This window comes from Primulina eburnea, chromosome 5, assembly GCF_022965805.1.
Source record: "Primulina eburnea isolate SZY01 chromosome 5, ASM2296580v1, whole genome shotgun sequence".
Lineage (NCBI taxonomy): Eukaryota > Viridiplantae > Streptophyta > Magnoliopsida > Lamiales > Gesneriaceae > Primulina > Primulina eburnea.
In genome coordinates, this window is record NC_133105.1 from 5,063,668 (window position 1) to 5,085,143 (window position 21,476).

Sequence of the window (21,476 nt, forward strand, 5' to 3'; positions counted from 1 at the left end):
AAAAGTTGCAATTTGATATATTTGACATCAATTGTTAATGTAACATGAAATGTTGCCTACGTTTTAGTTCCCTTTGTTTTTGGTTATTTTTTAAGACGGAGATTGCAATCGCCCTAAGTTAAAAATTAATAGTTTTTTACAATGCATCATAAGTTTTTTTAAAAACTAACATATCTTACTCGTAAGGATTTTTATACCTAATTTTAAAACATTGTCTTTAAATATCCATTGATTTGAGGGTTTTTTTTTTATATTTCACGGGGTTGTGATGTAACTTGCTCTTATTTCAAAAGTTTAAGCTCATGAAAAATGTCAAGATAAATAAATTTTACACTTTTTTAGGAAATGCAGTGATCGATTACAAAGTGAAATTAAATATTAAAGCAATGTGTGTTCTTTGTTCCTGAAATCGATATTTTTTTCCTAATACAAAATCAAATATCATTTACCTCAATAATTTTAGTCATGATGTTTTCCTGAAATACATTTACATCAATTTCTATACTTCATAGCAAAATCATTATATTTAATTCGAATTTTCGTTATTCTAAAAGTATTCTATATTTTAATCTAATACGTTATATTTTAGAATGTCTAACTTTAATTATCACCGCAAACACTATAAAATTTATTAAACAAAATCCAATATAGTTTAAGCTAAATAATAAAAGATATCTTATTGGAAAAGAAGTCCAACATACTAAAACCATTTCTCTGAGCATTTATTCAAAATATTTCGCCCACATCACAAATTCAAAACACGAACATTCGTCCAGAGTTTTTTGGGACTCAGCTTGTGACGTATTCATTTCCTCCATTTATGTTGCTTACAAATATTTGTACAAAACCATAATTTTGTAGCATATATAAGTTCTTTAAATGTGATTTTTTCACAAAAATTCTATGAAAAGATTACGATTCTATTTTTGTGAGCGTGAAAGAAGAGTAGGGTCTATGAAAAGATTAACATTCCATTTGGTGAGCGTGAGAAGAGTAGGGGGTTGCGAGGGAATAGATGCTCATCCTAAAATTGTGGATGGTCCACACATCAAGACTAAAGTGTAATCATCAATGCTGATGAGATTGGAATTGAGTTTTCTTACATACTATAAGTAGCATATTTCATCTGCAAGTGCTGATGTTTGGAGATTTTTCGACATTACAGTCTTCAAATGGACATATTTGTTGATTCTTCCTATGATTTTGTTGATCATCAACACATTGGAATGAGTAGTCTCCAGTGAACAGTCTCACTTATCTCAATCACAGTGAGACGGGTCACCCCTCCCATATTCACCATACAAGTATACCTTAGCCAGAAAAGCAATACTTTTTCATTGATTAACCAATAAAGATCCGTCTCACAAAATATGACCCGTGAGACCGTCTCCAAACAAAGTTTTTTGCCCATTGGAATTATGTTGGTCGAATCGTGGGGACCTTTTTTTGGCAGACTTTTATTTGCATTATGGGTGATTGATTGTTCATTTATATCCATTTCTCAAAGGTTGCATGGGGAAAAAGAAAAGCTTCCCACCATTATTCTTGTATGGTCGATACTTCTGGCTTCTATTTTAACGTTAATGTGGTCCCTACTAGATGATTGTGGGTTGAATTGTAATAAATTTTTTTAAAAATAGTTATATCAAAGTTAAAAAAATATCACTTCTCACTGTTATATTGTCTTTAAGATCTTTAGGTAAAATAACAATTTAATTGTCATGTGATCAAATAAAATATTTATCTGAATTAAAAACAAGAAAATACGATAACGTTATATATATGTGCATATTGTATCTCCTGTGAACTTTAAAGAAAAAGATAGTTGATTTTCATTTAGGCAACAATAAAAAATGAATAAAAATGGATATAAATGTAAATTGATTTAGAAATAAACATGAGACAACTAGCGCAACAGATGCTCAATCATCCAAGTTTGATCTCTAATTGGTCAGAAAAAAATGCAACCCAAACATTAGATAACCAAAAATAACAATGAACAATCATCCAAGCCCTAGTCAATAATTTCAAACAGACTCTAAAAGTTCGCGGAGAGTTTAGAAGTGATATGTTCTTAAATATTGGCATGAGGTAAGCAAACACAGACAGTATAATATCCACTCAGTTATCCTCATCTTACAGCAGAAAAACACAGAACTAACACAGCAAAATTACCCAAATCAAGAATCGAAAGACTAGTGCCAAAGAGAAAACAACTATTTCCATATAACATCCTGCAAGGCCCGTCTTTTCGTTGGTCTAACTGTTGTATTATCACCAATCTGTGATCTTTTAGTATTAGGTGCATTCTCCTTCATGTTGTCTGCCAGGAAAAGCTTATTAGGCGTTCCATGTATCAAAATGGTTCTAGCGTTCTTCTTCGCAGCAGAACGGTCATCCTTGATATCGAGCTCCTTCCGTCCTCCCAAAGTCTCATTCGTAGCTGTGTAATAGACAAACATTGAAGGTTCTGTAAATCATCGCGTGCAATCAAAACAGATTTAGACTGTAATACTAACAAAAAGATGTTTTAATTTAATACCTTCGTCAGGTTCCAGAAATAGTATTGATTCATCTGGTTCTTCACTTTCTTCACCGATTGATGGTTTATCATTTTTATCATCAAAGCAAGCAACTCTTGCATCAGTAACCCTTTGAGACTCATCTAAATTATTGTGAAGGTTGGCACCAGAGTCATTGAGAACTGCTACAGAATATTCAGATTCAAGGCACTCTTTTATGGTATTGGCCAGATGACTACACTCATAGGCAGATGAATCTGAGAAAGTTCGGATATCAGTTTTGAGGTCTTCTATCGGATGAAATTCAGACGTGGAAAATTGTTGCGGAACCCCTCCACCATCAACCTCCTGATTGTCTTTCATATTGAAATTTGAGGTTTCCACATTGGTTATTTCAGTATTGCTGCATTCACTCTCTTCAACAAATAGATGTGTTGCTAAACTCTGAAGCATATCAGGTTTGTCACCCCAGAAAGTGGATACACGTTCTATGACAAAGAAAACTAAAGTCGTTAAGTCATATCTGAGTTGCTATTAAATGCAGGTTATGATAAATGACAACAGAATAAAAAGCCTTAAAAATCGTTGGCGGAAACAATACACAAGGAAACTTGTTTAACCTGCAGTGGTAACCATGTTATGTACACTATAATGCTGTAAGACTCTCTCCTCGCACGTCTTCTGAATCCCATCAATGGTTGAAAGCATGTTATTATCAAGAGTGTAACCAATATAATGGTTTTTCGATGAGGCCATTTCCATATCTTCTTTTTCTGTAACTTTGTCATTTTCATGGGAGGCCTTCGACAAAATACAGGGAGGAGAATCTAAAAAAAGGAAAAAAATCCATGATTGTCTAAAGAAAGGAAACAAGTTAGGCAATTGTGATGATTACCATACTAACGGCTAACCATAAATTAATTGAACGTTTACAATCAACCACAAAACCTCATATACTCATTTTATAGACTTGTGAGTCTCCAAGAAAAAAAATTCTAACTGCTTCCTATACTTGGTCGGATTTCTTGTCATCCCTGTTTGATTAATAAGTCACTAAAATATGATATCTGCTTTGATTTTTTCTTGGAGCATAGCCCATGTTAAGTGAATATCATCATGATTTTGTATTTTATTGGTGAACGTATCACATTATACATTTATATAAATACAAAAGAAAAAGGAAAGGAAGAAGAAATGTCAAAACGGTAAGGTGGAAAAATACCACCCCTCGTATGGATAACTTCAAAATTAATTCAGCAATAATGAACAACTCAAATTACCTTTATGTATCTCCAGATCTGTCTCACCGTTGAAGCTGCCCATATTTGCTACTTTGGGATTCAGATTTTTCTCAAAACTACCCTCCATATCATTACCCTGTTTAAAATCGTTGTCAGTTATGCCAGGTAAATCTCCACTGCTTGGTGTTATTTCCCCTTCATATTTAACATAATCTGTATCCCCATAACGGTGGTTCTCTACCAGATTGAAATCTAATAACATTTCAGCACTTCCTTTGCCTGCACGTAAATTCTTCAAGCTCGGGCTAATAATATTTTCCTCACTTGATTTACTGTCATTCTCTGTTGCTTCCTCATCAAAAAGGGATTGTCCCAAAGAAATCATATTTTCTTCCCTATGTTTTTCAGTTGCAGAATTAGATTCTTTTATGCTCTCACATGTGTTTTCTGTACATTGATCTTCGCAGGCATCAAATTTAGCCTCAGAAAAAACAGCGCTGGAGAAGATATTTTCCACGTCAAAACTCTCAATCTCATTTACCTCTTCATTCCTGATATCTTCCTCGATGTCTTCAGTTACAGAGTTAGATTTTTTCGTGTGCTCACCTTCGTTATCAATACAGTGCTTTTCTTTGTAATCCAATGTAGCTTCAGAAAGAACTGTACTGGAGAGATTATTTTCCATCTCAGCCTCATTTACTCTCTCAACCCCGATATCTTCTTCATTTTTTTCAGCTATAGAGTTAGATTCTTTTATGCACTCACTCGTATTTTCAGTCCCCTGGTCTTCATTCCCATCATATTTAGCCTCAGAAAAGATAATACCGGAGTATGTTTTTGCAACCTTAGAGCCCATATCCTCATTTACTTCTTCATTCTCGATATCTACTACATTTTCTTTTGTTAGAGAGTTAGATTCTCTCATTTTCTCACCTGTATTGTTAGTCCAAGACTCTTCATTGGCATCATATAGAGTCTTGGAAACAACTTCATATGAGCAGGTATTTTCCACTTCAACAACATTTATCTCTGGAATCTTTATATCTTTTTCATGTGCTAGCATTAAATTTCCAAGGCCTGAGTAGTTATCAAGTTCATTTCCAGAAACTTCCACCTTTTCATCAGAGTTGGCTTTAGTCACCTCATTTTCCTTTGTTGTGCCAAAGCATTCCCCAAACGAAAAATCAGCTCTTTCAGCATTTTTTTCACAAACCGAGATTTCATCAACCTTGCAAGAAGCCGCAAACTTGATTGGTGTTGCAAAGAGAAACTGGAGTTGATATCCTGTATATATGTTCGAGTGATAAAAATTCCACAAGAATGATAAGACATCAAAATGAAATTATAAAACCAATCAATTTACCTTCTTTGCCTGCACAAGAGCCAGTATCATATTCCTGTTTACTGGTAGTTGGACAAGACAAACTTTTATCTGTGGGTATATGATCTTCCCATTCACTTACCTTCTCCATCTCTTGGTTCTTGGATTTACTCAAAAACGTCATATTTGTTTTGTCAGTTCCATGAGTCAAAGCTTCCTTCGGTCCGCTAGGAGTAACCCTATCCACTGGTGACCCCGAGAGACAGTTGAAATCCATTTCTACAAAAAAAATCATAATTACTATCTTGAGATCAAATTACAAAATCTGCATAAGAAAATAGACAATATTATGCCACATCAGTAAACTCATCTAGGTTTGACAATTCATGTGCTAATAGGTTTGAACTTAGATTTTCAATTCCATCTATATATTGGAATTTCCCCTCACCCTGGTTTTCAAAATTCACTTGGTTGGTAGCTCCACCAATAGACATTGGTACATCCAAAGTTTGTGCATCAGCAAAATCAACTTTTTCTTTTTTGCTCTCAGCACCATTGGCTGCAATAAAAACAAAGTTTTGAGCTTTTCAGGAGGAAATATATAAAAACAGCCAACACAGTGAAAAATGCAAAAGTTCCAACTGAATTACCATTCTCATCAACTAGCTGATTTGAAACTCCAGCCTGACTATCAATCTTGAATAAGGGCATTGTGTGTTCTACTGTTTCACTTACACTGCTCAAAGCAGCTTCCTGGGTGTTTGGGGTCGCAATAGGTTCTGCCAGAGGACTATTTAGTTGCTCTGAAGCAAAATAATGGTGAACAAATCAATATTATTCTAGCAAACATCAGTCTTGAGAAGCTGTTGATGGTTCTTCTTAAGAAGCTATAGAGGGTTCTAAAAGTACCTGGATCATATTTGGCTTCACTGAAACTTTCAAAGGCTTGATCAAACATTTTATGTTCTCCCTCGTTAATTTGATCAATCAAGGAGTTTTGATCTCCGTTTATTTCATTTCCAGATCTATTAGCCTCTTTCCCTTCAATAGTGTTAGAAACACCAGCGTCTGCTTCAATAATTTCACATTTGGCAAAAACTGTAGCGTGTGAACCTGAAAATTACTTTCTGATAAGATATCACTCCCTAATTATATGTAGCTACAGAGTGTAGATAATTCATTGAGTACAAACTGAGCAAAATCAACCAGAACACCTAAGTAAAATGCTGCAGTAATATGAGAAATAATTAGCCTAAAAATTAGGTTTCACCTTCAGATTTAGAAGTTTCTGATCTAGACCAATTTACTTCCTGTAAACCTGAACTTCCTGTGGTAAATTTACACTCCGTACAATTTGATGGCATGACCGGAGAGGCTGCATCTCTGGAGTCGTGAAATGTTCCTTGCCCACCAAATTCCTTGATAGAGCATTCACCAGAACAGCTTACACGATCTTGTGGCGTGATACAAGCACCTCTTTGACAATCAAACTGTACAGATGCGCTCAATCTATCTTCGCTTGTAACCCTCACGTAATCCTTTGAGCATCTGCCCTCTTTATTTTCAGCTAATCCCAAATGCGCAATGATTACGAACACTAGTTCTGTATCCCTCACCAACTTGACAAACCTCAGTGCTTCTACCTCTCTCATTTCCAATAGGGTTTGCTGACATGCTGGCAGAGACCTCAACCGGGGGATCGTGAAATATTCCATCCTTAGCAGAATCATTAATGAAATATTCAGAACACATTCCACTATCCTGCGAATTGGTCCTAGAACTCCTTTCACCATCAAATGGAATAGATACTCCAAATTCCATATTCTCATCACTTGTGAGCTTGAGATCCTCTATCTTCCAAGATTCACCAGCTTCATCTGTTTCACAATGTGTATCTTTAGTAACAATAAAATTGACTCCTTCAGTCATATTATCAGACTCGTGACTGATTCTTAGCTTGCCTGATGAAGGCTTCTTCATTTCCAATGCACTCGTTGAGTCTGTAAAATTAAAATTAATGAAATATTCGTAACACATTTCACTATCCTGTGAATTGGTCCTGGCATTTCTTTCACCATCACATGGAATAGATACTCCAAATTCCATATTTTCATCACTTGTGAGCTTGAGGTCCTTTATTTTCCTAGATTCACCAGATTCATCTGATTCAGAATGTGTATCATTAGTAACAAGAAAGTTGGTTTCATCAGTCATATTAACAGACTCGTGACTGATTCTTAGATCTCCTGATGAAGACACCTTCATTTCCAATGCACTCGTTGAGTCTGTAAAATTAATCAGTCCCTCTGCCAAAGTAAAATATGTGAACAGGTATTAAATGGAAAGTAATCTAAACGATTCTCTTACTCAAAGAGTACTTACCACCACAAGGTTCAAAACCACCAGCTTCTCCCATTTTTTGGTCCATATCCGCATTATTGCATGCTTCAAGGCAACCAGTCAGCAAATTTGTCTCGTTGATGATTTCAAAATTTTCCAGATTCTCTTCAGAAGAAATATCTTTCATTTGACAATGATCAAGAACAGGGGAATTCTGTTGAACTTTATCGTCTGCTTTAGCCTCCTCGGTCACTTCCAGATCAGCTGAAAATTGGTCATTAAAATAATAAAGTTGGACAAGTTTAATAATATATCAAAGCTAGGAAAACACTCCTGAAAATCAATTGATTACCAAGTACCAGGCAATCAGAAAAGCTGGTGTCCAGAACCAAATTTCCAGGAATATTAGAGGCTTCTAGGATTTGTAGATTACCTGCGATGATTACATTGTCAAAAGTCTCTGGTTCGTCAAAAACCTGAAGCACAGGCTTGCTGTTAAAATCATCTGACATGGTTTCTCGAACAATTTCATGTTCAGAAACTCTCAGCGATAAGGGAACTGCTACTGCATCCATCAACTTGCTGGCAGAAATTCCAATTTGACTTTGTGAAAAATCTGTCTGCGAATCTGAAATTTCAGATACTGGATCTTCTGCCATGTAGATTGATTCACTAACATCCATTGATTTCATACTGGCCCCAACTGGAGCAGAAGTTTCTTTGTCCTTTCTGTGATGCTTTCTGATAGATGCCAGTCTCTTGTTACAAATCAATTTTTTGGTATTTCTATCATTGGAGCCTTCGGCAGCATCTAAAATGGACAGCTGGGCTTCCATACATAATGATTCTCCAATTGTTATCCAACCCTTATCTGATGAATCTTCCAATGAATTTGGTTCCTTCAAGTTATTTGATAGCTTAGTTTGGTCAGCGAAGTTGTCTAATACACCTGCAGACACAGTTTTCTCATTTCCAACAGTCTTCCTTTTTGACCGTGTTAGAGGTCTTGTGTCATTGTTGGGCTTCACAAAACTTTCCCCTGTAATGTGACCCCTTATTCGCTTTCTTGCTTGATTATTTTGTTGTATTACAACATCTTCGCCCAAAACATTGATTACTTCTAGAGATTTATTCTTAAAAGTATTCTCACGTGTTGCCTCAGCAAGAAATTTTCCATTGGTAGAAACTGCTTTCTGACTCAAATTGGCTTCTCTTGACCTTGTCCTTACCCCAGTAGGTTGGATAACCTTCTCAATATTCTCAGAAACTCCACTAGTTTCCAAGTGCAATACTGAAGTCTTCGATGGATACTTATCATTTGCAACTGTAAAATTATGCTTTCCCGACTCATCATTCAACGATATCTCCACCTTTCTCCTGCTACTTCTTCTCAATTCCATTTTCATAGGTTCGTCAACGGGAAAATCTGCTTCAATTTTTCCATGGACGTTAACTTTTGCTCCATTATTTTTCGCTTTGGAAGTAGGTTCGTCAACGGGAAAATCTGCTTCAATTTTTCCATGGAAGTCAACTTTTGCTCCATTATTTTTCGCTTCAGCCTCCAAACCTTCAACCGCCAATGACTTCTTTATGTTTCTCAAACACATACTTGAAGCATTCTCGTGTTTCTCTATATCATGTTTACAGACTTCAGAATAATCAACAATCTTAGAATTCTTATTAGGTCTCCTTGATATCAGATTTTCTTTTGCTGTTACCTTTTCCTGCCTTTTCACATTATTCTTCACCATTACACTGAAATCCCTATACAATTTCCCTTCGTCAGCAACCCCTCTGTTCCTAAGAGACTTTCTTGTTCGCACTGCAATTACGTTATCTTCACCTCTACTCTTCTCCCTCACCAAACTTTCCACCAACTTCTTCCCTCTAGACCTGGTAAACCTCCCAGGGCCATCTAAAATTTCTTCGGACATCCTCTCAATGCCCACGCTGTCAACAACTTCTTCATCTCTATCATTGTTGCCGTTGACCTTGTTTCTACCTCTCTTGTTTCCATTTAAAAGATCATTTGCTGATAATTTTTCTCTTAGCCTAGTTACCCTGACAGAGCAGTCTGCCTTCCCATTCTTCCAAGCGGCTTTATCCGCATTTTCGGCAGATAAACTGTTGTCACCTAAAGCAGAAGCCCTTTTGCTTCTTCTCTTCGTTTCTCTAGATCTAGTGAACTCTATCATTTCATCTTCCGGACTAAATCTCACTTTCTTAGCCTCCCTAGGCAATACCACGTTAGATTCAGTTCCACTCTTATTGTCATTTTGCCACTTTATCCCACCTCGAGAAGAAGGTTTTTCCGTTTCCTAAATCCAAGTACAGGGATTATCACATTCCAGACAACCAAAAAAAATAAAGAATGAAAGCGAAACAAATGATTCACACACTCAGTTTGGATAATAAAATTTCCTTTCACCACCTAGAAAAACAACCACGCAAGAGAAATTCGATTAAATTACCTGGAAAAGTTCAGTAAGCTTGCTTGCCATCTCCAGATTTGACAAATTGGCTGGAATCTTATTCTTCTTGCAGAGAACCTGCAGTTCTCTGCGTGTCATACTTCGAAAATCCATCTCAAAAAATCCGATGGAGCACAAATCAAGTTAAGATTTGCTACGTTAGGAAAAAAATTAACATAATCTAAAAACTACGCAAAATAAAAAACCGTGAAGGACAAACTGCATGATTTCAGACTTGAATTTGTTTGCTGTTCCTTTTACCCGCTGGTATCTTCTTGATTATATAATGCTGAATGGTTTTGAATTTTTGAAACAACGGTTTTCCCGCCTTTTACGGGTGTTTAGATTTCAGTGATGCGTGATCTGTACTCGCCGCTCTTTTTCTAGTGACGTGGCTGTAAGACATGGAGAGTGAACAGCACCGGCGCGTAGGTTTCCAAAGGAGCCTAATTGAAAATCTAAAAGAGAAAGAGAAAGAAAGGGCGGATATGGAATGGGATAAAGTTTGGACCAGAGGGTGTCCAAGTTAATGAATGTTCTCTTCAGAAAACCGTTTAGGTCGGGTTTGGATATACAGGATCCATTATCATTTTTAATTTATATTAGCACTGAAAGGACACGTGTTGCATATCACACAATTTTATACTTTAAATATTGGGGTTAATTAAAAAAATACAGAAAAAAAAACACCGAATCAATTTAAATAAAATTTATTATAAGTAATTATAAAACAAAAACAATGTGAATATTGATTAACTATGACAATTCAAATGATATCATAACACAGTTGAATTAAAAAAAAAGACAAAAACTTGTGTGAGAATGTCTGACAGGTCGTATTTTGTGAGACGGATATGTTATTTGGGTCATCTATGAAAAAATATTATTTTTTATGTTAAGAGTATTACTTTTTATTTTGAATATCAGTAGGTTGACTTCTTTCACAAATAAAAATTCGTGAAACCAGTCTAACAAGAGAACTACTCTAAAAATAGATCGAGGAAATCGGTGAGAGAAATTGTGTTATGTTTGAAATTTATCAAAAAGACTACAAAATCAAAGTACTAAAAAGTGACAGACAACTTATGAGAGTCATGGTGTTGGCCGAGAATTTTGTTTATTTATTCCTAATATAAATTTATTTAAACCATGGAAATTTAAGAAACAAGGACCGTGATAGAAACAAAAGAATATGTCTAATGTGGGCTCTAAAGCCTCTAATTCCATTTGTACTTGGGCCGGATCTTCTTGTACTAATCCTTTGACAATTCATTACTTAAATTTCTGGCCCATTTAACTTGAATCCATTTCAACGGAGATATGTTGTTTATTAGACCTTTTGGATTGTCGTTACAGAAAATACTTAAATCCGGCATTTTTTTATAAGTAAAATAACATTTTTCATTGAAAATTTATTTAACTATTTTTAAAAAAAAGTTTAATATTTTTAAGAGTAGGTCTCTTGTAAGACGGTCTCACAAATCTTTATATGTGAGACGAGTCAACCCTACAGATATTTACAATAAAAAGTAATACTTTTATAATAAAAAGTAATATTTTTTAATGGATGATTCAAATAAGAGATCCGTCTTACAAAATACGACATGTGAAACCGTCTCACAAGTTTTTGCTTATTTTTAAAATGCTATTGTCCTTTTGTTGAAAATCTAAAGTAGTAATTATTTTTTAAAGGATAAATATCGAAAAAGAATTTATAAATTTATTTATATTATTGAAATTGAAACTAGAAATTGGATCTTTACGACAAATGCGACTTTCCGTGGTTTTTCTGATACGCAACTTGCCTAGACATGGAATAGTAAACAGTAGAAGATAACTGTCTTAACCACCGCAAATCTTTCTACCACAAGCCAATCACTGCACCGCCGCCTTAAATGGACGCCCTATTGCCGAAACATTGTTCTTCATTCCCTATCGCATCCAAACACGCCTTTAAATTCTCTTCGATTCCCCGAACCAAAGCCCTCCGTTTTCCTCTGCTGTTCAACCTGGAGAAATCACGTAATTACTCCAACGCCGTCCGCCGAAACGAACCCACTTTCAACGAGGAGGCGTACGAGGCGGAGAGGCTGAGCCTGGACGCCGCCGCACGGAAGTTGATGGCGGAAAGTTCCGATAAGGAGGCACAAGATCCGGAAGATCCGAAGGCGTGGAAATGGATCATTAGGAAACGGATATGGGACTTGATGGAGGCACGGAACATTGCCCAGTTCCCCAGGCCAGTTCATCATCGGATTCCCAATTTCATTGGATCCCACATTGCCGCTGGAAAAGTAACTTATTATTTACTGAAGTTCAAATTATTGAGTTTGAAAATTTTGTACGATTTTGTGATTTTTGTTCAAAGAGGTGTTGCAGTTAAGTGAACTGGAGGTGTTTAAGGAGGCTACATGCGTAAAAGTTAATCCAGATACACCACAAAAGCAAGTGAGATTCCTTACACTTAATGGTTAGTCCTTGTCACTGGTAATTTTTTTTCATTTATAGTTTAGCTGGAGTTGAGTTAAAATTGCAACTAATTCATTTGTTGTACCATATGTATCCGGCAATGGCTGATCCAATAGCGGTGGAGGGAGTCCAGCAGAAAAAAAATTTATTTTTATGCAGACCTTTTGTTTAATTTCAAGTTTCGCATTTATAAGTCAATTGAGGAGTCCTTTTTCAGTCTTGCCCCCTCCTCGGGCTCTTTTGACATCTTAGTTCCGGTGCTGTTCCACTTGGTTTCGTGGTAATATTTTGTGTGAACATATAGATCATGTTCATTCCATGCGCGTGCTTGAGTGAGATCAAGGGCAGCGAACTGGAGTTGTATCAGCAATTTAGTGTATTTACTAGGGAAAACATACATTTTAAGGAAAAATTACAGATGGATTTCAAGCTATTCTTCTCCTTGGATCCACTAGATCGTCCCCTGTTGCACACGAATGATATATCAGTAAAGGCATTACTACACACAAGAATGTACATTTTCAAAGAGATATTATGAAGCAATTGAACCCTGTCTTGGTTGGCTACTGGCCATTGTGCTGAAGTTCTGATGCTTGCAATGTTCAACCAGGTGGGAAGAAGCTGTTAACACCACAGCCACGTCTGCGGACTGGGTTTTTCTCCATTCTTGAATACTCCATGTTAAGCCCAAGCACCATCAAGGAAGCATGTACATCGGTGGGAGTAGCTAAATATGGAAAACCAATCGGTCTGGAGGAGAAGATAAAAGTAGACTTGATTGTCATTGGTTCTGTTGCTGTTGATCCGAAGACCGGTGCAAGACTTGGGAAGGGTGAGGTTGTAGCATATTCCTTTCTTCTATTGATAAAGTCAACCATCAGTCTTTTAGTTCTTCAAGTTGGAACCACTACAGTAGAATGTTAATGGTAAAAAAAATATCGATGCAGGGATTTGCAGAGCTTGAATATGGCATGCTACGATACATGGATGCGATAGATGACTCGACACCGGTGATCACATCTGGTAAGATTTTCTTGAATCTGATAGGTTTTTTTTTTTTACTGAATCTCTGAAAAAATGTTTAAAGTACGTATTATTACATGATGTATGCGTTTACAGTGCACGACGAACAACTAGTTGATGACATACCAATTGAGAAACTGTTGGTTCACGACGTCCCTGTCGACATTATATGCACCCCAAGCCAAGTGATTTTTACTAACACATCAATTCCCAAGCCTCAAGGTCAGTTTTTGGAACTTGCTCTGGTTGTCAACTTTACGGTGTCCTTGTTCTTATCATGGCACTCATCAAAAGCTAATAATTCACAGGAATTTACTGGGACAAATTATCTCCAGAAAAGCTTGGTCAAATAAAAATACTTAGACAACTGAAGAGTAAAATTGAGCGAGAATCAGGGCAAAAGCTTCCATGCGGCCCCTCGCAAAAACTACCCCCGACAGCTCGAAGGATAAGTTGAATTGTTTAATTCTATAAATTGTTTCAGCTCATGTAACAACCTTTGCATTCTATAAGTTGAATTTTTGAACGTCAGTCGTCATGCTAATTCTGTGTAATTATTAACTTTGCATTTTTTTACCCAACTTGTTGATGTAATTATCCCTTAGAAATAAGTCCAATAATTCGAATCTCATTTATATGAGTTGTTTACTACTTCCATTATATAAAATACAAAAACTATTGGTGAGGCTGACTAATCAATTTTGTGAGACGGATCGCTGAGTCAGCTCAACTCATTAAACATTATTATTTTTATAGCACAAGTATTTTTTTTTTTTTTGATGATATATATGAATCGAATTAGCTCGTCTATACAGATATATGAGACCATGTCAGTAGACCAACTAAATATAAAAATAACAGACAACTGCAAAAATCAAGTATTATCAAGTAAAATATTCATTCGAACGAGTATATAACCCGATTAATCCCCTTGCATGTTTTATTCGTTCTCGGTAACTCGAAAAGGCCCGACAATCCGAATCGGGCCAATTTTTTTTCCTTCAGTCCAGTTGGATTAACAAAAGTTTACTTCAATTTTTGGGTTGGATTACATTTTGATTTGGAGTTCCCGAGTCCAACTCGTTCAATTTACTTCAAAACTGAATTGGACGGACGAGGCCTCATTGGTCTAGGTCCTTGGATTGCAGGCCTTGCACGACAGTCCTATTTCTGGACTCGAACTATGTCCGTGTGGGCTAATCCACTTGTGCTTCTGAAATTAAAATTTTATTACGTTTCTGCCCAGCCCATATTTCAGGACACTAGCATATAAGATATTTTATTATTTTTTATTTGAGATCAAAATGAGGTTTGAATCTGAACCATTTGTAGATGTTGTCCTGATGTTGAAATCAGATTATCAATATTCGGGTTGAATTTATACTAGCATAAGAGTAATACGCTAATATAAAATCCAAAGGTCCAAAATTGATTTGAATATGTGAATCCATACGAATATATAGATCTCACGTAGTCAAATTAAATTTGGACAACTGAGTGTAGTACCAGAGTATTATCTTTATGCTAACATCTCGTGACCAATACTCGATCAAAACTAACAAATGAAATTTAAAAAATATGATTTGAGTCATCTAGCTATAACCCACTCCACACAAGGCACTTGTCTCGTACTTTCCCAATCTATAAAATATATTATTACAACATTTTTTTATTTAAATTAAATGAATAGACATATTCTTGTTACTTTAATGCCTTGTATTTGTACACGTTTTTTTGTTTGTCCTGACCAAGTCGGCAGACCTTCCCTTTTGTCAAATTAAGCTTTCGGCGGTGCATCTTTCCATTACGAATCCCATCCCCCGCTCTCACTCGATACGAATCCCATCCCCCGCTCTCACTCGATCGATATCATGAAAAGATAAAAACAATAATGTGTCGAAATTTGAGGAGTGTCGGAATTGGTGAAGGAAACATTAAAATTTTCGCCATGTGTTTATGTGTCTTTGTAATTCTTATTTTTTAAAGTTTGTATCCCTTCAACTTTAGTTCTTTTTCCCATAGAGAGTGACGATGATACGATATCGCGCATGTGAATATCACTTCGATATTATATTAACAGCATTTTAAAAAAAATAAATTGAAAAAATATAATAATACAAAAACAAAATAGTAAAATTGAAATATGATAACTAAATTATTAAAATAATATAAAAAAAATAAATACAGCGGACAAAAAAGATTTATTCCCATTAATTAACGTTGCTATCAGATCCCAAAAACCATGACCAGACAACTTAGTATTACATTTTTTTATTATTATTTCTAAAGTACACTGCAAATGGAATGTTACCATTTATTTATTTATGGGTCCCATCGCATTGTTTGAGTTAACAATTATGATCTTAAGCTAAATTAATCTTTAATCACGCGTGGTTAATTAATAGATTATTGTTCGATAAACCTGGTTCTAACTTTTGAGACCGTACATTATACTTTGTTTTGTCCACATTATTAAAGTCTATCACAAATATATAAGTTATTTTATTATCAATTATTATTTTATTTTTAATTAGATTCAAGAATTTGCTTTACCATTTTAACTTTTAAGTAAAATTACACTTTAATTAGGTATGAAACTTCATACGAGTGTTAAATTGAATGAAGCGTATACTGTAAATTTTTTTCCATGGTAATTGTTTCTTCGTTAAACCTGGAACCCGCCCCGCCAAAAAAACTAGATCTGCGATCCGGTCTCTTCAAACCGACCTAAAACTCGAAGCTCGCCAAACATAAAAAGATCACCTAAATAATTATACATATATATTATATATGGGTCGGGTCGGGTCGGGTCGGGTCGGGTCTTTGCAAACTCGAGACCCACACCAAAACTGTCCAAACCCGTTGATCTAGACTCATCCGGACAGAGTACGGTTTTATGTGAGGTCGAGTTTAGATATGAACTATTGTCATCTTTGAGTTTATAAGCTAATTTTTATTAGTTTTAATATAGTAAGTAGTGGCAAATTGACAATGGCACGTTTAATAAATTGTATTTGAGATTTGTTTTTATTAATTAATTTAACATATTTCTTTTTATGGAGTCGACACCTCGACATTAGAGATACAAACGAGTCGAATTAAGGTTAATAATAGGTAAAAATTAAGGCTCGAGTTCAGATCGAATTAAACATATTCGAGTTTGTTAGAAATTTGAAATTTGCAAATATTTTGGTCGAGCTCAGCTTGAAATATTAGAATATATTCATGAATCGAATTATTGTTTGGATATTAGGGTTCAAGAACTTTGGTCGAAAGCTCGAAATGTCCGAAAGATTTTAAATATATATATATATATATATATATATATATATATATATATATATATATATATATATATATATATATATTCAAATTATTCGAACTATATTTCTAATATTTATAAATTATATTATATTGAAATGTCCGAAATTTTCAAATTATATTATATTGATAAAATATTAAAACTCGCGAACTTTTTATGAATTATCGAACAAAATAAATTTGATTCGTGTTTTATTCCAAAAAAGTTCTAATAAATTCGAGAATTACTAAAATTTAATAATTTCGAAAGCAAATTTGATTCCTTCGTACCCATGCCTGATATCTTCTAATTTGGTAGATGGGCAACTCTTTCTTCAGTGGCATGATGATGGCCATATGCATTTAATCATTATTCTAAGGAAACGAATGTGAAATTGTTTATTTTATATTACATATATACATGATTAAATCATTAAATTTTATAAAATTATTTATACATCTTAAAAAAAAAATTTTTAAAAAAAATCATCATTAATGTTATTTTTTAAAATAATAAAGTTGCATTAATTTAAAGTAAATGAAGAATTAGGTCATTCTTTTGTGCCTATATAGACCTGTCTGAAACCTATGGTTCTTTAATGAAACCCACTAGCTTTCACCGAATGAATCCACGTGTGATTTAATGATTTAATCCCTACCAATCTCGTCCATATCGTTTATTCATCCAGACCAAATCCACCGAACTATTATTTTTGCGATTACGTGAGATGTATATTATAAATATAAGAATCAATATATAAAAATAACATATGATTTATAACTATAATTTTTTATATAATTCGAGAATGAAACAAAAATATTTAATAAATTAATATGTGATATGTGCACACCAAAACCATAAATACTCAATTTTTGTATAATAAAGCATTATTTATTAAAATATAGAATTTAATCATATATATTTTGTATTTATATGACTTGTGAATTCTTCAAGCCTCCCATTCAATGCCCTTTAATTTTCCTTGTGTAATTATTTGATTATAAATTATTGGTATCGTCCAAAATTCAAATAGGAAACGTGCTTTGACCAAATCGCATATTATTTTTAAAAAAATATTTGAATTTTGAAAAATTAATATATACTATATTTAAGGACATCCTTGTATAATTTATATAAATCTTTCGTGCAAAAGAGTGGAGAGGCGAAAAGCCATTTATATTTATGCGTCCTCTATTATTATTTATTTATCAATAAAGTATAGAAAAATCAAATTATAAAACCTTTGATTTGGTCAATATATATATATATATATATATATATATATATATATATATATATATATATATATATATTAGGTCTCTTGTTAGACGGTCTCACGAATCTTTATCTGTGAGACATGTCAACCTTACCGATATTCACAATAAAAAATAATACTCTCAGCATAAAAATGTAATAATTTTTCATGGATTATCCAAATAAGATATCTGTCTCACAAAAAACGATATGTGAGACCGTCTCACACAAGTTTTTGTACGTATATATATATATTTAAAAACCATTCAAACCCGATTACTCAAACCACATCTTTTTCTTTATGATAATAACAATGAGTTGAATTATTTAAATAGGTTATTTTAGATGTCAATCTTGCAACTACAAATTTTAAATTCAAATTAAAATATGTCAAATCCAAGTTGTTTAAAGAAAAAAACAAAGATTTCAATATTTTATGTCAATTTTTCTCCGTAATATCATCTTACAAAAAAATTAATATTCTTGAGAGGCTTGTGTCATTCACAATCAAAAATTTGGGTTAGAACTTTGTCATCAAATTAGCCCTCTCAGTAACATTGGAGTACCGAACCCGAACCCGAACCCGAACCCGAACCCGAACGACTGAATCTCGGAACCACATTATATTCTCTTGTACACCAATTTTAATTCAGAAAATTGGAATTGAGAATCTTATTTGGAAAAAAACTAATTATATAAACCACTTATAATGAGGTTATAACCTCTTAATCTTGTTTCCGTCTCCAACTTGGTTTAATATGGGTAAGTGGTGCCGCGAATGACTACACACAATTAAGCTTACTTGCACACCAAAAAGTCCAGCACCGTCAAGAATCTCGGGTCTTCGAACAGGCAGCTTAATAAACCGGTCAAATTGATGATGGGAACGCATATAATTTATAGTCGGCTAAAAACACATTAAAAGAACCTACGAAAAAGCGAATTCGAGACATTATTTCTATTGTGATATGTTGAAAAACATTTAAGAAGGAGAGGTGCACTTTTACTGTTCCATTGAGAGTGCTTGAAACAATATCCCTTTTCGCTTATTCTTATATTAATTGATTTTAGTTCTAAGAGAAAGGGTCGTCTTCGTTGATCAAGGTTCTCAATATATATTTAAATTTGCATGCGCTTGTTCTTCAAAAGGCGGCTGCGGAAGTTTCGGGGACGGCGCGTAATTAAAGGCATCACCGAAAGTTGATTTTGTGGTTTGGTTTTTCTGTTTTATTGGGGCGAGATTTTGGACATATTGTCAGAAGGGTCTGCTTGATTTTTATCAGAAAATTGTTTGGTTTGTGTCGATTCTTGCTGCTTGGAGTTGAGTTGGGTAGTAAAGGTGGCGAACAGACGAGACATCAGCGAGTTCGCCAGATTTCAGGCAACAGAAGATGTTGAGAGCACAACCACCAGCTCCGCCGCGGTGCCGTACTTCCCCATGCAACAACAGGAGCAGCCAGATTACCTATTGTCTGCAGTGGTGGCACCGTCTACTCTTTCCGGATACAGAATCGTGTCAGGACAGAGGCAAGGTGACGAGATGGGGTTAAAGTCCGAACAGACTAGCAGCATCATTACTACCACTGCTATTGAAACTCTTTCCCCTGTTTATTCGTCTTCGAGCTCTGGCTCGTGGGCGGCGGGCCAGAAGAGAAGACGTGATCAAGAAGGAAGCGCCGCTCAGGTATCGGAGCAAGTTCGGATGATTTATTCTGGGTTTGAAGAGTCGTCTTCCTCGGTTAAACCTCCAGGTGGGTTTTTATTGATATTATATTATGTTTTTAAAATTTTCGATATTCTTTGGATTGTGGCATCTCTATTATCACGCCATGTTTGGTTTGATTGCTTCAAAGTTCTTTTCTTTCTTTCCTTTTTTGTTAAAAAATAAACAATCAGTCCGAAGATTTTATTATTCTAGTGTTTTGACCTGAATTCTTATCCTTTATAATAAGTATTTGAGTTATCCTACAAATTCTGAGTTTCTAGTGTATTTGTTTTTCATATTTTTCTTAATGAATTTTTGTGCTTATCCAATTCATTGTCAACCATTTTACCAAATTTGTCCATTTGTTAATTGTTTTTCCTTTCAGATGCAGAGAGAAGCTCAGGTGTGACACCAGCTACTACCGCCACGGCACCACCGCCACCCATTCCCTCCTCGGCTTCAACCGCCACCGCAGCAGAACAAACTACACAATCCGAATCCTCAACCACGACTTCACAAGAAGAGACGGGAGAAAGAAAAAGATACAGAGGAGTACGGCAGAGACCCTGGGGGAAATGGGCGGCAGAAATACGTGACCCACACAAAGCGGCCAGAGTTTGGCTTGGCACCTTCGACACGGCGGAAGCCGCGGCCAGAGCATACGACGAGGCCGCCCTGCGTTTCAGAGGCAACAGAGCCAAACTCAACTTTCCAGAAAACGTGAGACTAATGCCACCTCCTCCATCTACACAACCCACCATGTTAACTCCTACTCAGCCATCCGCTGCCGCGGCTCCCACTCTACCTCCGGCGTTCTTCCAATCCTCCGCCAGAGACTACTGGGAATACTCGCAGTTACTTCAAAACACCGCCGATTTCCAGCCGCAGCAATCCACGAATATTTTTGAGCAAATGCTGTATAATCCATCATTAGCTGGTTTATACTCAGATGCATCGGATTCTTCATCTTCTTCGCAGCCTTCATTCATATCTCAATCGGTTTCCACCTCTTCCTCTTCTTCTTCGTATCCCCTGCAGTTCTCTAGTGGCCAAACTATAAGTTTCCGTCCACCAGGGAGCGATCAACAATATCAAAGGAGCGACCAGAATTTTCCCGCGCCGCCGTGGACCACACAGCCATATCCTCCTCCATCATCTTCTTAATTTGATTTTCAGCTGATATATTAGTGTTTTTTTTAATTATATTTATTTTGGATTTTCATAATATAACAATATAATTACATTAAATTTTAATCTTTAGCAAATATATATTAAAAATTTAAAACTCTGCATTTTCTTGTTTAAAATTATATATAGGGTTGACACTATCGATAAAAATATATATATATTTTTTGCATATTGTATTAAGGGTTATTAAATGTTATCTGGTCAGCATTCATGAAATATTTTGAAATCATAAAACAATATTTTTCAAAACAAAAAGTAATGATTTGAGTTGATAAGCCTTAACATAAATATGAAGTCAATTTTTAGTACATGTATCGATTTATATATATATATATATATATATATAGATAACATAAATATTTTCATTATTCTCAAATATTTTTAAAAATATATTTTTAAATATAATGAAAATTGATAGCATTTTAAATTAAATTAATCAATATCATTGTCCATATCTTATAGTCAAATATAGTTTAATAGTAAAAATTTGTGTGAGACGGTTTTATGAGTCGTATTTTGTAAGATAAATTTCTTATTTGAGTCATCCATGAAAAGTATTATTTTTTATGTTAATAGTATTATTTTTTATTGTAAATATTACTATGGTTGAATTATCTCACAAATAAAAATTCGTGAGATCG

At 34.8% G+C, this 21,476-nt stretch overlaps 3 protein-coding genes across 4 annotated transcripts; 2 read left to right on the top strand and 1 right to left on the bottom strand.

The window, feature by feature from the left end:
* Positions 1 to 1,849: 1,849 nt before the first annotated feature.
* LOC140832602 (uncharacterized) lies at positions 1,850 to 7,142 on the bottom strand. Its single transcript, XM_073196702.1, has 9 exons — positions 6,355 to 7,142; positions 5,994 to 6,197; positions 5,735 to 5,887; positions 5,533 to 5,643; positions 5,127 to 5,363; positions 3,803 to 5,047; positions 3,143 to 3,349; positions 2,543 to 3,010; positions 1,850 to 2,443 (listed from the first exon to the last, which is right to left on the bottom strand). Exons 1-9 carry the CDS (start codon positions 6,911 to 6,913, stop codon positions 2,217 to 2,219), a joined length of 3,411 nt encoding a protein of 1,136 aa, XP_073052803.1. The 5' UTR covers positions 6,914 to 7,142; the 3' UTR covers positions 1,850 to 2,216.
* Positions 7,143 to 11,689: 4,547 nt separating this feature from the next.
* On the top strand, positions 11,690 to 14,659 carry LOC140832603 (5-formyltetrahydrofolate cyclo-ligase-like protein COG0212). 2 transcript variants are annotated; one of them, XM_073196704.1, is made up of 7 exons: positions 11,690 to 12,189; positions 12,275 to 12,365; positions 12,975 to 13,201; positions 13,312 to 13,387; positions 13,484 to 13,609; positions 13,696 to 13,876; positions 14,506 to 14,659. In XM_073196704.1, the coding sequence occupies exons 1-6, from the start codon at positions 11,791 to 11,793 to the stop codon at positions 13,842 to 13,844; spliced, it is 1,068 nt and encodes a 355-aa protein (XP_073052805.1). In that variant the 5' UTR covers positions 11,690 to 11,790; the 3' UTR covers positions 13,845 to 13,876; positions 14,506 to 14,659. The 2 variants fall into 2 exon arrangements, with proteins under 2 accessions (XP_073052805.1, XP_073052804.1); XM_073196703.1 differs by lacking the exon at positions 14,506 to 14,659 and having other exon boundaries at positions 13,696 to 14,018.
* A 4,235-nt stretch (positions 14,660 to 18,894) lies between these two features.
* Positions 18,895 to 20,901, top strand: LOC140832605 (uncharacterized). The gene is made up of 2 exons (XM_073196705.1): positions 18,895 to 19,693; positions 20,033 to 20,901. The coding sequence occupies exons 1-2, from the start codon at positions 19,381 to 19,383 to the stop codon at positions 20,809 to 20,811; spliced, it is 1,092 nt and encodes a 363-aa protein (XP_073052806.1). The 5' UTR covers positions 18,895 to 19,380; the 3' UTR covers positions 20,812 to 20,901.
* The last annotated feature ends 575 nt before the right edge of the window (positions 20,902 to 21,476 follow it).

Coding starts and splice junctions, on each gene's coding strand:
- LOC140832605 (XM_073196705.1), top strand. CDS start 19,381: ATGCAACAACAGGAGCAGCCAGATTACCTATTGTCTGCAGTGGTGGCA. Junction 19,694..20,032: donor TTCCTCGGTTAAACCTCCAG/GTGGGTTTTTAT, acceptor TTTTCCTTTCAG/ATGCAGAGAGAAGCTCAGGT.
- LOC140832602 (XM_073196702.1), bottom strand. CDS start 6,913: ATGAGAATATGGAATTTGGAGTATCTATTCCATTTGATGGTGAAAGGA. Junction 5,048..5,126: donor CTCTTGTGCAGGCAAAGAAG/GTAAATTGATTG, acceptor ACATATATACAG/GATATCAACTCCAGTTTCTC. Junction 3,011..3,142: donor TAACATGGTTACCACTGCAG/GTTAAACAAGTT, acceptor TCTTTGTCATAG/AACGTGTATCCACTTTCTGG.
- LOC140832603 (XM_073196704.1), top strand. CDS start 11,791: ATGGACGCCCTATTGCCGAAACATTGTTCTTCATTCCCTATCGCATCC. Junction 13,202..13,311: donor CAAGACTTGGGAAGGGTGAG/GTTGTAGCATAT, acceptor ATATCGATGCAG/GGATTTGCAGAGCTTGAATA. Junction 13,610..13,695: donor ATCAATTCCCAAGCCTCAAG/GTCAGTTTTTGG, acceptor AATAATTCACAG/GAATTTACTGGGACAAATTA.